Here is a 13,974-nt window from a genome sequence, read left to right as displayed (position 1 = left end):
AGTCCTGTGATCATTCATACTGTGTCCAGGTGTGTGTGTGCCGTTCAGATTGAGTGGATTGGCACACATCGCAGAAGGATGATTGAGGGAGAAGTAGAAATTGTCCTTTAACACTCTTGAACCAAGTTTGTTTGGGTGATGGCTATCCCGATGAAACAGTTGTCTCTGACTCCAGAAAAGATTGAAATTGTCAATGAAGTTTACTCCTTTTATATTGCAGGTTTTTTGCAGCCATGTATTTAGCCCAAGTAACCGTGAAAACCTGTTTGTTCCTCTTGCTGGGAGAGGTCCACTGATGAATGTTTGAACTTTCAGTCTTTTAAGTGTTTCAAAAAGTTCATTGAAATCCTCCTTAAGGAGTTCTGACTGCTCTTTATGGATATCATTCTTCCCCACATGAATGATGAGTCGATTTGCAGTCTTATGTTTCAACAGAATGTTCTGAAGTTCCCTGTTTATATCAGAAGTTGTTGCTTGTGGAAGGCAGCACATAGTTGTATCCATGCCGCTAATGTTTCTGATTATGGAGTCCCCCACTATCAGAGTCCTGGGTTCGGCAGCGCTCTGAGCTGAGTGCCGCTGTCTGCTCGACCTTGAGCGCCAGTTAGCATCAGTGTTAGCTACTGGCCCATTCGGTCTGTTTTCAATCACATTCATCACATTTGGGGATTCCTCATTTACATTCATTAGTACTTCAAATCTGTTCTCAAGATGTATAGGTATAGGAGACCAGTGTTTACAATCCTTGTCAGAGCTGTATCTGGGGTAGAGCATGCTACTGCGGCAATATGTGAGGCTCGTGACAATCTGATGTCTCGAGTGCCTTTGGGTCTCGCTCCCTGTTTGTGCCATCGATTTGTAAGTCGATCGGCTTGTTTCTCTACCTGTCGAGGAGCACTAGTTTCATGGGACTCACCGGTATGCTGAGGGTGTCCATGACGAAGCTCTGTTGTGTGCTCCGTCTGGTTTGGTGGTCCCATAAGTAACTTTGTTTCAAGAACTGCAATCCTTTGTAAAAGTCCGTGGCAGTTGGTGCAGCAAGTAGATTCTTGAACCTGAAGAGGCATTTTCTCTCTTATCCTTATGAGTGTAGGCAGTTGTGTTTTCCTTTCCCGGAATATAAGCTGGTCGGGTAAAAGAATTCTGCGTTTTTGTAGTAATCCAAACTTTGTTGTCTGAGCACTGTGCTGTTTGTTGAAGTTAAAATTAGGTGATAAAAGGAACTAAAATATAAAAATATAGGAGATAAAATGTAAAAGCGATAGAGCAAAGCGCGCGCGGAGCAGTAAGCAAGAGCGTCCGAACAGTAGCTGAGCAGGAAGCTGAGTAAGAAAACAGTATATGCACCAACTGGCTGTTAAGGGTGATTTTTAAGTATGCCATTTTTTATTTATTTTTTGTAAGCCATGAAATGACTTGAGACTCGACTCGGACTTCAGCTTAAAGACTTGCGAACATCTCTGGTTTAGATAATTCACATTTAGATAACTTACTATATTTACCCCCATTTTAAAGTTCATCTAATAGTGAATTATAAACTGAAGAAATTAACGGAGCAAATCTAAGTATAACTCTTATAGCCCTTGTATTTTGTCACCAATTACCTACTTTTTTAAATACCACCACGTGGTCAACAGCCTGAGAAATAATGATCTTGTGGGTTTTCTTTCTTCCTGAAGCCTGGGGTGACAAGAGATGCAGAAGTAGAAGGAAGGATAATATGTCACTGTCCCATTCTGAAAAACACAAAACATATGTTAAATGTCTACACTACAATAACTAAGTTAAGCAGATTTTAACTGCAAAGCCATTGCAAGTTAGTTCTCTACAACTCTACCTGTGAAATCCTGTTCCTCCCTTTTCTCTTTGGCAGATGACAGTAATCTTTTTAGCAGTGGAGTGGAAGTCAAGGTTTCTGCTAGCCTGATAACCTTTGCTTTGAATACAGTTGGCCACCTTTCAAAAAGTCTGGAAGCAGTTTCAGACCCAAAGAGGAGCGTGAAGTCCTGAAGAATCTGAAGCAGTTTGCAGAAAACATGTAAAGAAATTACCATAAAATATTACATTTCTTAACAAGCTAAATGTGTTTTCAACAAAGCAGACTATTTGACAATTCTCAGAAACTAGTGTAACCTAGACTTCGTGTCTGTCAAATTGTCGACCAAATTGACTACGCCCACCCCCACGTTCTGGGATGGGGGACCCCAACAACGATCTTTCTGCACAGGCAGTTTAAATAAATAATCTAGAATCCAGAGTACAAAAAAGTTGTTTTACTTTATTAAATGACAAGTACCGTTCTTCTCTTATGGCTGAAATGACTTGGTTGGTAACAATGTTATTCATAACACAATGTTTAAAGAAAAATAAACAAACCACAGCAATTCAACTCCACTCTAAATGTTATTCATAACACAAAAAAAATAAAGAAAAATAAACAAACCACAACAATTCAACTTTATGGATTTAAAGTAGACTTAACAAATGACCAAACAAATCAGAATCAAATTAAAGGAATACAATTAAGGAAATAAATCATTAATCTAAAATTCAGATTAATTAAACAGACACTTCATAATTTGGATCAAAAGATAAAGAAAAGACAATGATAAGAATGAATGACACTCAAAATAACACAAATCAACCTGAAATCATAAAATGGGAAATACACCACACGAGAGGAACAAATCAAACCCCCAAAAAATCAAAACCAATAAAACCATAATATGTAAAACACACAACCCAACAAGACCTCCCATACAGTGATATACCACTAAATAAGACAGGCAAACCTCGCAAAGAATGAATACCACAAAAATCAAAATATAACAAATAAACAAAAAATAAAGCAACCAAATCCCAAAGTTCGGTAGGGAAAAAAACAATGGCCACTTGCCAAGAAAGGTTTTGACCTGTAATCGAAACCATTTAATTTTTATTACACATACAACATTCTACATTTAAAAACAAACATAAAAATACTCACGTTGCGGATACGCTAAGGCTCACTTAATGGATGATTAAGATGCATACTCTCAATGAAAGGCAGAAGTGTTGCAACACAGTTGTAACTCGGCCAACTAATAATGCTCCTAAAAATACACATTTTAATATTTTAACAATTTAAAATAAAACAAACAAGCTTGATCGTTCACTCACGTCAGGTGGCTGAAGCCAAGCGCAAAATGGCACGCACACTATGTTCTCACAGCAGTCATTGGTGCAGGAGAAATCCTAGAACACATTTACTATAGTGAACGCAACTTTTACTAACATACCGGTATATCTCCTTTAAAATCGACTACTATTAAAACTTGTTTACTCATTCTAAATTGTCGGGCACAGTGGGTCAAACGGTTCTTTCAACGCGCCAGCAGAGGAAGAAACACAAACTCGTGCATCGAGCGTAGAACGAGAGCAAACGCGGTTTCCTTAACGCCTGCGAGACTTTAAACACAGCCTGCCCATTACGTCATCTGCCCACTTAAAGGCGCAACATACTCATTCCGGTTACACTAGCATTTCAATTTGGTCAAAAAAAGGATACCAATCCTTTAGTATCCAGGAATCGAGGAAAAACTGAGAGAATGGTGGTGGATCTCTCTGGATCATGGATAAGGTGCTGTCTGTATTCAAACGTGGCCCTCATCTTCTGCATGATGACCTCACGGTCATTTGTATGATTCATCAAGGAGATAGCCTCTAAACTTTGGTGATTGTCTAGCTGATCTTCACGGTGACACAGCTGTCTGTCAAGCAAAGGGCCTCCCTTTTCCTCTGTTTTTGGATCATCCTTATTTGCAGAAGGTTTTGTCCCCCCTTGTACTGTTTTGAGGCGCCATGACAAGAACCCAGTGTTTTTTTGGCCATCATAAAAATGTTCCTGATGAAATGACACAAATTAAAACTCAAAATTGTAACCCTCCATCGAAAATGACAACTTCTTAGAAAGACATTTCTAAATGATCACAAAAATACTGAATGTTCTGATCTCACATAATGACTTACATATCCAGTCCTCCCTTGGGGATCTCTGAGTGAGGGAAACAAGGTGATAATTCCCAAACCATACTTCTGTTTGGTAAGTCGACGTGGGACTCTCCTGAAAAATGGAAACACTCAATGTTACTTTACATTGATGAGAATTGTTTAAAAATATATAATTAAACTACTCTTATTTTCAGAACAATCAACAGCTTATTACTTAATAAATTTTGTAGCACCCAACTAATATAGTTCACAATTTATATACTATAATAATCACTAACAAATTAAATAACCCAAGACTATTACATTTTGATAATTACCCTTCTGTCTCAATCATGTGTGCAACCAAGATGTTCACCATCAGTTTTCTCATGTCATCGCTAATTGTCCCTGTATCTTCATACTCCTTCAGCACATTTGCTCCACCTAGTCTTTTCTGTAGAATTTCTTTTATCAACGATACAAAGAGGAACATTAACCAATTATGTAAGGGATGAAATACACCCAGCCAGTTGTTATAGCAGAATAAACTCCGACAGGCTGATCAGGACATGAAGCGGAGGGTTCTTGCATTAGCCTGAAGGGGTTTATTCTGGGATAACAACCAGCTGGATGTACATTATTCCGCTTATTACACGGTTTCTTGACACATAAGTTAATAATTAGACATGAAATATTGATTAGAGATATATTGATTTGAGATTAAACTTTTAAAGTCCCTGTGAGCCGGAAGTTGCAACCAACTTTACTTCATTTTTTTGACGTAATTCCAAGTGAAACAGAAAATTTAAAATATGACGGGGTTTTACTTTAGCTCACCTGCCCTCCATCTCTCAATTACCACAAAAAAAAAAAAAAAAAAAAAAAAAAATCTGGGTATTTATTTGCACAGATTAATAGGCATGTGCTGGTATAAAATTTTCATGCTGCGATTAATTGATTGAGCTTTTATCACGGTATACGGTATTATCACAATATTTTAATTGCACAAGAGAAATGGATAGGTTAGGTTAGGTTAGGTTACTTTATTGGTACCCGTAGGTAAACTTGTTTTACAGTCTAAGAGACAGGACATCCATAAAACTTGGATTGGGGGGGATGTAAAAAAAACAACTTGCATCACAATAGGTGTAATTGTGATTGTCAAAACATTTGGTAACTTAACATAATTGTATTAAGTTTAGTGACAACATGTTACAATGTTTACATGGTACAATGACTGGTAGGCTACTGGTTGTATTATTGCTTAACACAATTTTCACGATTTTAATTCAATTCTTGGGATTTGATTTCAATGTTGATTCAATATTGACTCATTTGGATAAATATTAGGTAGGCTACAGTAGATAGCCTACATGTTAATTTTTCTGAAGAAAAAATACATCTCACATAATGCTGTAAACATACAGAGAGCCCTATCAGCTGGTATTATTAAAGATTGAACAGACAAAATATTTTTGAGATGTCATCATTTGAAATTATTCTGTACACTCAAAAATAGTTTGTTCAATGAACTAAATTAAATTAAGAACAACTTTTCCACACAATTAGTTTAGGTCTGTACAACAATACTAAAACAAGTTCATTTAAACAAATGTTTTATTGAACCAACCAAATAGATTTAAGTTCCTGATCTAGATAATAACTAGCAAATGCTAAAGACACTTATGTTTATTGTAATTGTGTGTAACATACAGGATGAGGAAGTAAGAAGAGACTCGTCTCAGTGCTGGCATGAGTGCAGTTTTTGCTCATTGAGTGAAGCGACACTCGTGATGTTTGTGATGTCGGCCTCCCACAGCCTGAACACAAACACTGACATAACTGAAACTCTTTTACATGTCAAACAGAACTGAACATTAAACACTAACAGGCATTTTCCTCAAAAACACATAAAATAGCACTTAATATCAACATCTACTCTCCTGATCAAGACCTATGCAAAGCATGCTGGGAACTAAAAATCCACTGCCCAGTTTAAGTTAATTCAACACTAGTTATTCAGATAGTTCATATGGATCAAGTAAACTTCAGTTTTACGTATTCAAGTAGATTTTACACAACAAAATTAGGTAAAGACAAAATGTTCAGTAATTGTGTGGTTTTAACTCTTTGTAATTGTTTAACAAGCACCAAAAATAATGTTTCGATGTACATTAAAAGATCAGATTCATAATTCCTGATGTGTGTTTTCTCTCCATCAGATTTCCATCAGCTCACTCTGGATCTGAACACAGCACATAAACTCCTCCATCTGTCTGAGAGGAAAAGAGTGATTGCTAACATTAACACAGAGCAGCCGTATGCTGATCATCCAGACAGATTTGATGTGTGTCGTCAGGTGTTGTGTAGAGAGAGTGTGTGTGGACGCTGTTACTGGGAGATTGAGTGGAGTGGTGATTATGTGTGTATATCAGTGTCATATAAGAGCATCAGCAGGAAGGGAAATGGTAAAGAGTGTCGGTTTGGATCTAATGATCAGTCCTGGAGTTTGATCTGCTCTTACTCCAGATACTCATTCAAACACAATAACACAGAGACTAAACTCCCTGTAGAGTTCATCAGCAGGAGAGTAGGAGTGTATGTGGATGACAGTGCAGGAACTCTGTCCTTCTACAACGTCTCTGACACACTGAGCCTCATACACACAGTCCAGACCACATTCACTGACACACTCTATCCTGGGTTTATGGTTTATTCTAGATCATCAGTGAAACTTGTTGATGAATCAGAATAGACTTTAGAGAGATTCTACACATAATACTTTGAGTTTCATAATAAATCAGTGACTGTCACACGCTGGCTTGACTAGATAATCCAAGATAAGAGGCTTGATGCAGAAAGACGATGAACACTTATATTTAATAAACATTAGGGTTAAACCCCAGCAGGAAACGTTAAAACAAAGACAATTAACATATAATGACTGAGTGTTTAAATACACAAAATAACAAGGGACTAAATTAAGGACAGGTGATGGTGAGAAGTTGTCATAGTTACAAACAAGGGTTGCTATGGAAATGGAAAACACAGGAACCAGGAACTAAACCACAGGAACTGAAAACCAGGCACAACAAGACAAAAGGAATTCAAAATAAGAGTCCATGAAGACCGAGACATACAGGTAATCGTGACAGTAGCAGTAAGATGTTATAGAGTCTCTTACTTTCTCTTCATTACATTAATTGTTTAGCTAAATTGAAGAAGAGATAATATATATATACACATAATTGTTAAATAAAGATATTTGAGATAAAAAATGAGTGCAGCCTATTGGTTGTGAGCACATACTGTAACCTGGAAGAAACAAGGAAGCTGACTGGCCATTAAAACTGCACATGGCACATAGAACCAGGTGTGTGTGATTACTAGCAGGCAGAGAGATCTTTGTTAGCAGTGGATGTGCTTCTCCTACCCATGTTGGTGGTTTTAGTGTTTATACAACCAAAGCAGAAAGACTTTGGAGTAAACCACATGCTGAGTTTGTTAAAAGACTGTTGGGAAAAGCCACAATGTGTTCATCAACTTGGAGATGCTACTGGTAGGACAAAGACTCATTGTGTATGTTTGGAAGGTGTTTGTTGATGCTAGCAGTTTTAACATCTAACATGCTAACTGGACATGTGCACTAAGTGAATTTGATTTTACATTGCTGTTAAGTCGCTATGTAAACTGCAAATATTTGAACAATGTTGTTTGTACTTTAAATATCCTTGAATGTACATTTATCTCAATACTGTGTGTAGTGACTCATATTTTTATATGTTTTCTGTATAGGTTATTAAGCTAACATCTGAAATATCCATTGAAAATGTCACAGGTCGGGGTGGAGCGCCAGCGGGCCGCCCACCCCTTCGCTTGCGTGCCGCCCCTGAGGAGCCGGCCGTGGACACGAAGGAAATGGCAGACACAGGATTCAAAATAAATATACTCTTTATTAAATAATAAAAACAATCTTAAAAGTCTCTTCAGTTCAGGTTATCTCTTCATGCATCTCTTCGCATTTCTCAGCACCTTCGCACAGAGAGAGGAATGGACATAATCCACAGCTTCCGCGTTCTCTTCAGCGTTCTCTTCGCGTTTCTCAGCACCTTTGGACAGAGAGAGGAATGGACATAATCCACAGCTTCCGCGTTCTCTTCAGCGTTCTCTTCGCGTTTCTCAGCACCTTTGGACAGAGAGAGGAATGGACATAATCCACAGCTTCCGCGTTCTCTTCAGCGTTCTCTTCGCGTTTCTCAGCACCTTCGGACAGAGAGAGGAATGGACATAATCCACAGCTTCCGCATTCTCTTCTTCAGCGAGCTCTTCGCGTTTCTCAGCACCTTCGGACAGAGAGAGGAATGGACATAATCCACAGCTTCCGCATTCTCTTCTTCAGCGAGCTCTTCGCGTTTCTCAGCACCTTCGGACAGAGAGAGGAATGGACATAATCCACAGCTTCCGCATTCTCTTCTTCAGCGAGCTCTTCGCGTTTCTCAGCACCTTCGGACAGAGAGAGGAATGGACATAATCCACAGCTTCCGCATTCTCTTCTTCAGCGTTCTCTTCGCGTTTCTCAGCACCTTCGGACAGAGAGAGGAATGGACATAATCCACAGCTTCCGCATTCTCTTCTTCAGCGTTCTCTTCGCGTTTCTCAGCACCTTCAGACAGAGAGAGGAATGGACATAATCCACAGCTTCCGCATTCTCTTCTTCAGCGTTCTCTTCGCGTTTCTCAGCACCTTCAGACAGAGAGAGGAATGGACATAATCCACAGCTTCCGCATTCTCTTCTTCAGCGAGCTCTTCGCGTTTCTCAGCACCTTCAGACAGAGAGAGGAATGAACATAATTCACAGCTTCCGCGTTCTCTTCTCCAGCGCTCTCCTCGCGCCTCCCAGCACCCTCAAACAGAGAGAGAAATGAACACAATTCACAGTGTCCGCGTTCTCTTCTTCAGCGCTCTCCTCGCGCCTCCCAGCACCTTCAGACAGAGAGAGGAACGAACATAATTCACAGCCTCCGCATTCTCCTCTTCAGCGCTCTCCTCGCGTTTCCCGGCACAGCATTAGCAGGCTCTTCACTGGACTCAGACAGAGGGAGGAATAGACACGTGTAACTCACAGCATTAGCATGCTCTTCCAGCATTAGCCGGCTCTTCACTGGACTCAGACAGAGAGAGGAATAGACACGTGTAACTCACAGCATTAGCAGGCTCTTCACTGGACTCAGACAGAGGGAGGAATAGACACGTGTAACTCACAGCATTAGCAGGCTCTTCACTGGACTCAGACAGAGAGAGGAATAGACACGTGTAACTCACAGCATTAGCAGGCTCTTCAAGCATTAGCAGGCTCTTCATTGGACTCAGACAGAGAGAGGAATAGACACGTGTAACTCACAGCATTAGCAGGCTCTTCACTGGACTCAGACAGAGGGAGGAATAGACACGTGTAACTCACAGCATTAGCAGGCTCTTCACTGGACTCAGAAAGAGAGAGGAATAGACACGTGTAACTCACAGCATTAGCAGGCTCTTCACTGGACTCAGACAGAGGGAGGAATGGACACGTGTAACTCACAGCATTAGCAGGCTCTTCACTGGACTCAGACAGAGGGAGGAATGGACAGCTGTGATTGCGAGTGAACAGCAGAAACAATTCCCACACTCACATTTCCACCACACACTGTAAGGTTTCACTCGTGCTCATTTCCACAATAAAACTGCAACTCAACAGACCCACAGTGCACCAAGGCCTCCGCCCGCAATCCAGCCGAAGTTCTCTCTGGCTCTCTCATCTGTCTCTCTCGTCTGTCTCTCTCTCGTCCTCTCTCTCCCGCGGCCTCCCGCCGCGACCGCGGCCACGGCCGCTCACGTGCTGCGCGCCTCACCTCTCCTCGTCCTGGGGAAGAACCACCCCACAGTCTCTCTTCGCTGGCTTTTTATACTCTCTCAGCTGCTGGCAGAGCCTCACCCAAACTCCCAGTAAATTCCTCACACCTGTTGTCAATCTGTCATTTGAGGTTGTCATGGCAACAGACGCACACACACAGGCCTGGGAGCGGTGTTACACTCAAAAAGTGTCCCAACGGAAACACTACTCTAAGGGAAATGAGTTCCGCATTTTGTCACACCGTGACAAAAACAAGTACAAGAAGATCAAGTCATTGCTGAGAGATTTTCAATAAATTGCTTCGATGATGAAGAATCAGATGTTTTGAGTTATTCCATGCACCCTCTCAATATGGCAAAATAAATCAAAACTGTTTTAAAAACTTTTGATCTGACTCAGCATGTACATGGACCCACACACAATCGTGGACACACTCTAGATTTACTTATCAGTAAGGGTCTAAACATTTCATCGATTGTTATTAAGGATGTAGCACTGTCCGATCATTTCTGTATTTTCTTTGATATATTGATCTCTCCTGCCACTGAAGCGAGATCTGTGTCTGTCAAGAAGAGATGCTTAAATGAGAAAACTAGTGTACTATTTATGAAGGCTATATCCTTAACGAGGGGGTTCCAATCATATTCAGCCTGTTAGAGAACTTACAGCAGAGTCCTCACTGCTTTGTGGACGCTGTCAGTTCACTGACCCCCATGTAGCGTAAACGACTCTGGGTAAATGTGAATTAGCTCAAGGATATAGGGAACTTTGGAAATATTAATAATTATAACTCATGGTCATAATAATTCATAAATCGCATGTACATTTATTTTATCAATTGTCGAGATTACCTGGTTCTGTAACTGGTCTGGTCATCCATCATTCGTCCCGCGAATAAATGTAAGATTATCACAGTTAAGAAGGGGTATCTATTTACAAACTCCAAGAAAGTTTATGTTCTGGCCACGAACATCAAACTTTCTGAGTTTATGAATTAAGAACTACTCAATGTAGTCTATAATATAGAGCGTGTAGCTTAAATAAGATCTTTGATTTCATTGACTTTATAAGGTGGTTTTTCAAACACAGAGACAGTGAAAAGTATTAATGAATTTTAATAAATGTAAGACTAGAGATTATATGGGCTACGAATATAAACGTACGTAAAAATGCAAACAATAAACACAAACAAACATTTAACCAAACAATAACATACGTGATCAGAATAAAATGAAATGAAAGAAAGAAAGAAAGAAATAGAGAGAAGGGAAAAGCTAGTAATTATTACATACAGAAACCTAAGTTCACGAGACACCTGGAACAGCTTTATAGGAATCAACATAGCCTACTTGCAAGATTCTGTGCTCTTTCGGGTGAGGCTGAGGCTGAGGCAGGAAGTGAGGATGGTGTCCTGTTTCTGCTGCGTCTTCCGGTGTCGCGGGAAGCTTAAAAAGGCTCACTGAATGTAACGTTACCGAGAAAGTTCAGATTCATCTCCCGGGCAGGGAGAGGTTGCAAATCTTGGTTGCAAAAGACGCAGCTACGACTCGAACATGTGTTCGTTCGATAGAGAAGGCCAGGGCCTCCTTCAGATGTTCCTTGGAGAAGCGCTGCGCCGGGGAGAAGAGGAGGAAGGGTGAGAGATCAGGGATGAGAGAGACCGGACAAGAGCGAGAAGAGAGGGAGGAAACTGAAAGCTTGGATTTTTATCAGCGTCCCATGTACCGCCCCCTTCTTCGTGGAGGACGAATCAGAGGTCGAGATTTTTCCTAGCGGGAAGATCCCTTTGTTCGTCTGGCACAGTCTCCTAGCTCGGGTTACAGTGACGATTGACTTAAGCCTTTCGGTTCCAGAAATATGAAATGTGTAAACAATGTATATTACTGCATTCTGCTATTGGAATTCAACTCCGTTAGATTGCGAGGATTACAGAGATATCAAACGCATCACATGAAGGTTGTAGAAATGCAACGTTACAGGAGATATGCAGAATTGCACACATTTAAAGTTTTGATTACCACATGACAAAATCGTAGACACCCCAATATGACATGGTCATAACAAAACCTCAGAAATATATCAACATTTTGGTAATGTCTTATGTGGGAAAGTCAATGAAAAATCTGTGTGTGTGTGGTGCGTTTGGGACGTTACTCGCTTGGAATGTTTGCCTTTTCCTGGTCGTAAAGTTTTATGGTCTGGGGTAGGGTTACAACACCATGATTCTATTTGAGACCCTAAATTGGGAGAAACATTCTTTCGATAAACACTTAGAATTTAAAACTACACATTAGAAAACCAAACCTCTATTATAAGGTAAAACTAATCACACACATGCATATAGGGATGTACATACATTATAAAATAAAATAAAAGATCTTTCTCTTATTCTCAGTTATACACAAAGGATGTTTGTGTGTGTGTGTGTGTGTGTCTGGAATGCCTCGAGTCTTGTCACGTGATTCAAAGGCATGGGGGTTTTAGAGGGGATTCTCTAACACAGGGTTCCTTTTGTGACTCAATTGTCCCTCTGGGGAACCATAAAGATGCAATTTTTGTCTGTTCAAGCAGACTTAGAGGCACCATGAACAGACTGTTGTCTAAGGAGACAACGGAGGATGTGTTTGGAGACCAGCGTTTACTAATTGGAACAGCATGTGACCATGTGACCGCATGTCAGTCATTGTCGCTACACCCATGTGGATTCGTCCCTCAACATTTGTATTGTTGACCCAGTCTGAAGACTGGAAAACAAATAAAGAACACAGTGAGTGACTGACTTTATACACACTGAGGAAACACTGTAAAGTAAAAGTACTTGCTGTAAATGCCCTCACTGCTTCTGGTCGCTGGAAGTATCTCAGGACCAGGATGGCTTCGCAGAAGTACCGGAACAGCGTCCTTTGGTCTTCTTCCACATGCTGCTGGTCCAGGAGCCTCCTGTGGATGTCCAGCATGTCAGTCTGTGACACTCTGAGGACTGTCTGGCAGTCTTGGAGAGTCGGCTGAGCAGGCCTAGAATGATTAGATTAAACAAAAAACAAATAAGGAGGCAAGTTAGAGATGTTTCTGTTCGTGTGCCTGGCAGCGTTCCAAAATTTAAATGTAATGACTCTGCATTAAATGAAAAGTAATACTAATGAATAACAACTCCTTTTTTGTTGCGTGTTTCAACTGCAGCGCCTGATGGTCTGTGACTGGATTCAGCCTGTGTGTCCATGGGGTCATTAAGAATTAAAAATTGCCTGTCACGAAGGTCTTCCAGAAGAGCCTGTCTGGAAGCCTCATCGGGGTACCGCTTCACCATGTCGTCGTAGTCCCAGGTTCTGCCTCGAAGGGTCCAGGCCTTCATTGACTTTTTGGCTCTGTCCACCTCTGCATTCCTCTCCTCATTTGTCTGGTTCTTCATGCAGACCCTTAACAGGTGGTTAGGCAACACCTCCTGTGGTCTGAAACCCTGCAGACAGGAAATGATGCGACGATCCTTGTCACTGTGAGAGAGAAGGCAGACATAAAGCAAAAGAATCCAGAAAGACTTGAGAGTTGATGGAAACAACCAACAGGGCACACTGTGTACAGCAGTAAGGCTCTTCTTGATATTTTGTGACTTTTTCTCATTTATCATCATGAACATGCATGCAAAGTTTCAACATGCTGATGTGTTTTGACATATACAAACAAAATTAATATTACGTTCGTAGAATAAAATCAAATGTTTACAGTTTATTATGTCAGGTATATTAATTCAAAGATAATCAACACAAAACATCAAATGCTCTGGAATAAAGAGAAGAGATGTAAAACTGGAAAAACTAGTTGAGGAACGACCACTCCTCGAGTAGACAAAGGACCTTGCTGTCATTTGAACTCATTCTAATTGTAAAATAAAGGTCCACTGGAGGCAAGTTGAAAGATGAGAACCCAAGTGCAGTTTATTGTAAATAAAACCAAACATGAAACAAAAACATGGCGTGGCATGGCATGAAAACTCAAAACAAGACATGATCAAGAACAGGACTCACAACAGTGGTTACAGGTCTTTCCAAAGGCCTGAGGCCAGAGCACTACTTGTGTCTATAACCACAACAGCACCGGTAGAGTTGGTTTGTATC

General features: G+C 40.5%; 1 protein-coding gene and 1 long non-coding RNA gene across 2 annotated transcripts in view; one reads left to right on the top strand and one right to left on the bottom strand.

Annotated features, from left to right (window-relative positions):
• The window catches only part of LOC307157259 (E3 ubiquitin/ISG15 ligase TRIM25-like), a 34,788-nt gene extending 25,132 nt beyond the window's left edge, over window positions 1-9,656 (top strand). Inside the window, exon 6 of the mRNA XM_079869129.1 lies at window positions 6,192-9,656. Within this exon, the coding sequence (XP_079725255.1) occupies window positions 6,192-6,724 (533 nt within the window). The 3' untranslated portion in view covers window positions 6,725-9,656. The remainder of the gene's footprint in view (window positions 1-6,191) is intronic.
• LOC307157311 lies at window positions 7,800-11,175 on the bottom strand. The gene is made up of 4 exons (XR_013820931.1): window positions 9,571-11,175; window positions 9,093-9,449; window positions 8,473-8,712; window positions 7,800-8,078 (listed from the first exon to the last, which is right to left on the bottom strand). It is a non-coding gene; the product is annotated as an uncharacterized lncRNA (long non-coding RNA).
• Between the last annotated feature and the right edge of the window lie 2,799 nt (window positions 11,176-13,974).

The sequence above is a fragment of the Squalius cephalus genome (assembly GCF_949319135.1).
Source record: "Squalius cephalus genome assembly, chromosome: 4".
Lineage (NCBI taxonomy): Eukaryota > Metazoa > Chordata > Actinopteri > Cypriniformes > Leuciscidae > Squalius > Squalius cephalus.
This window is presented reverse-complemented; position numbering and strand designations above follow the sequence as displayed.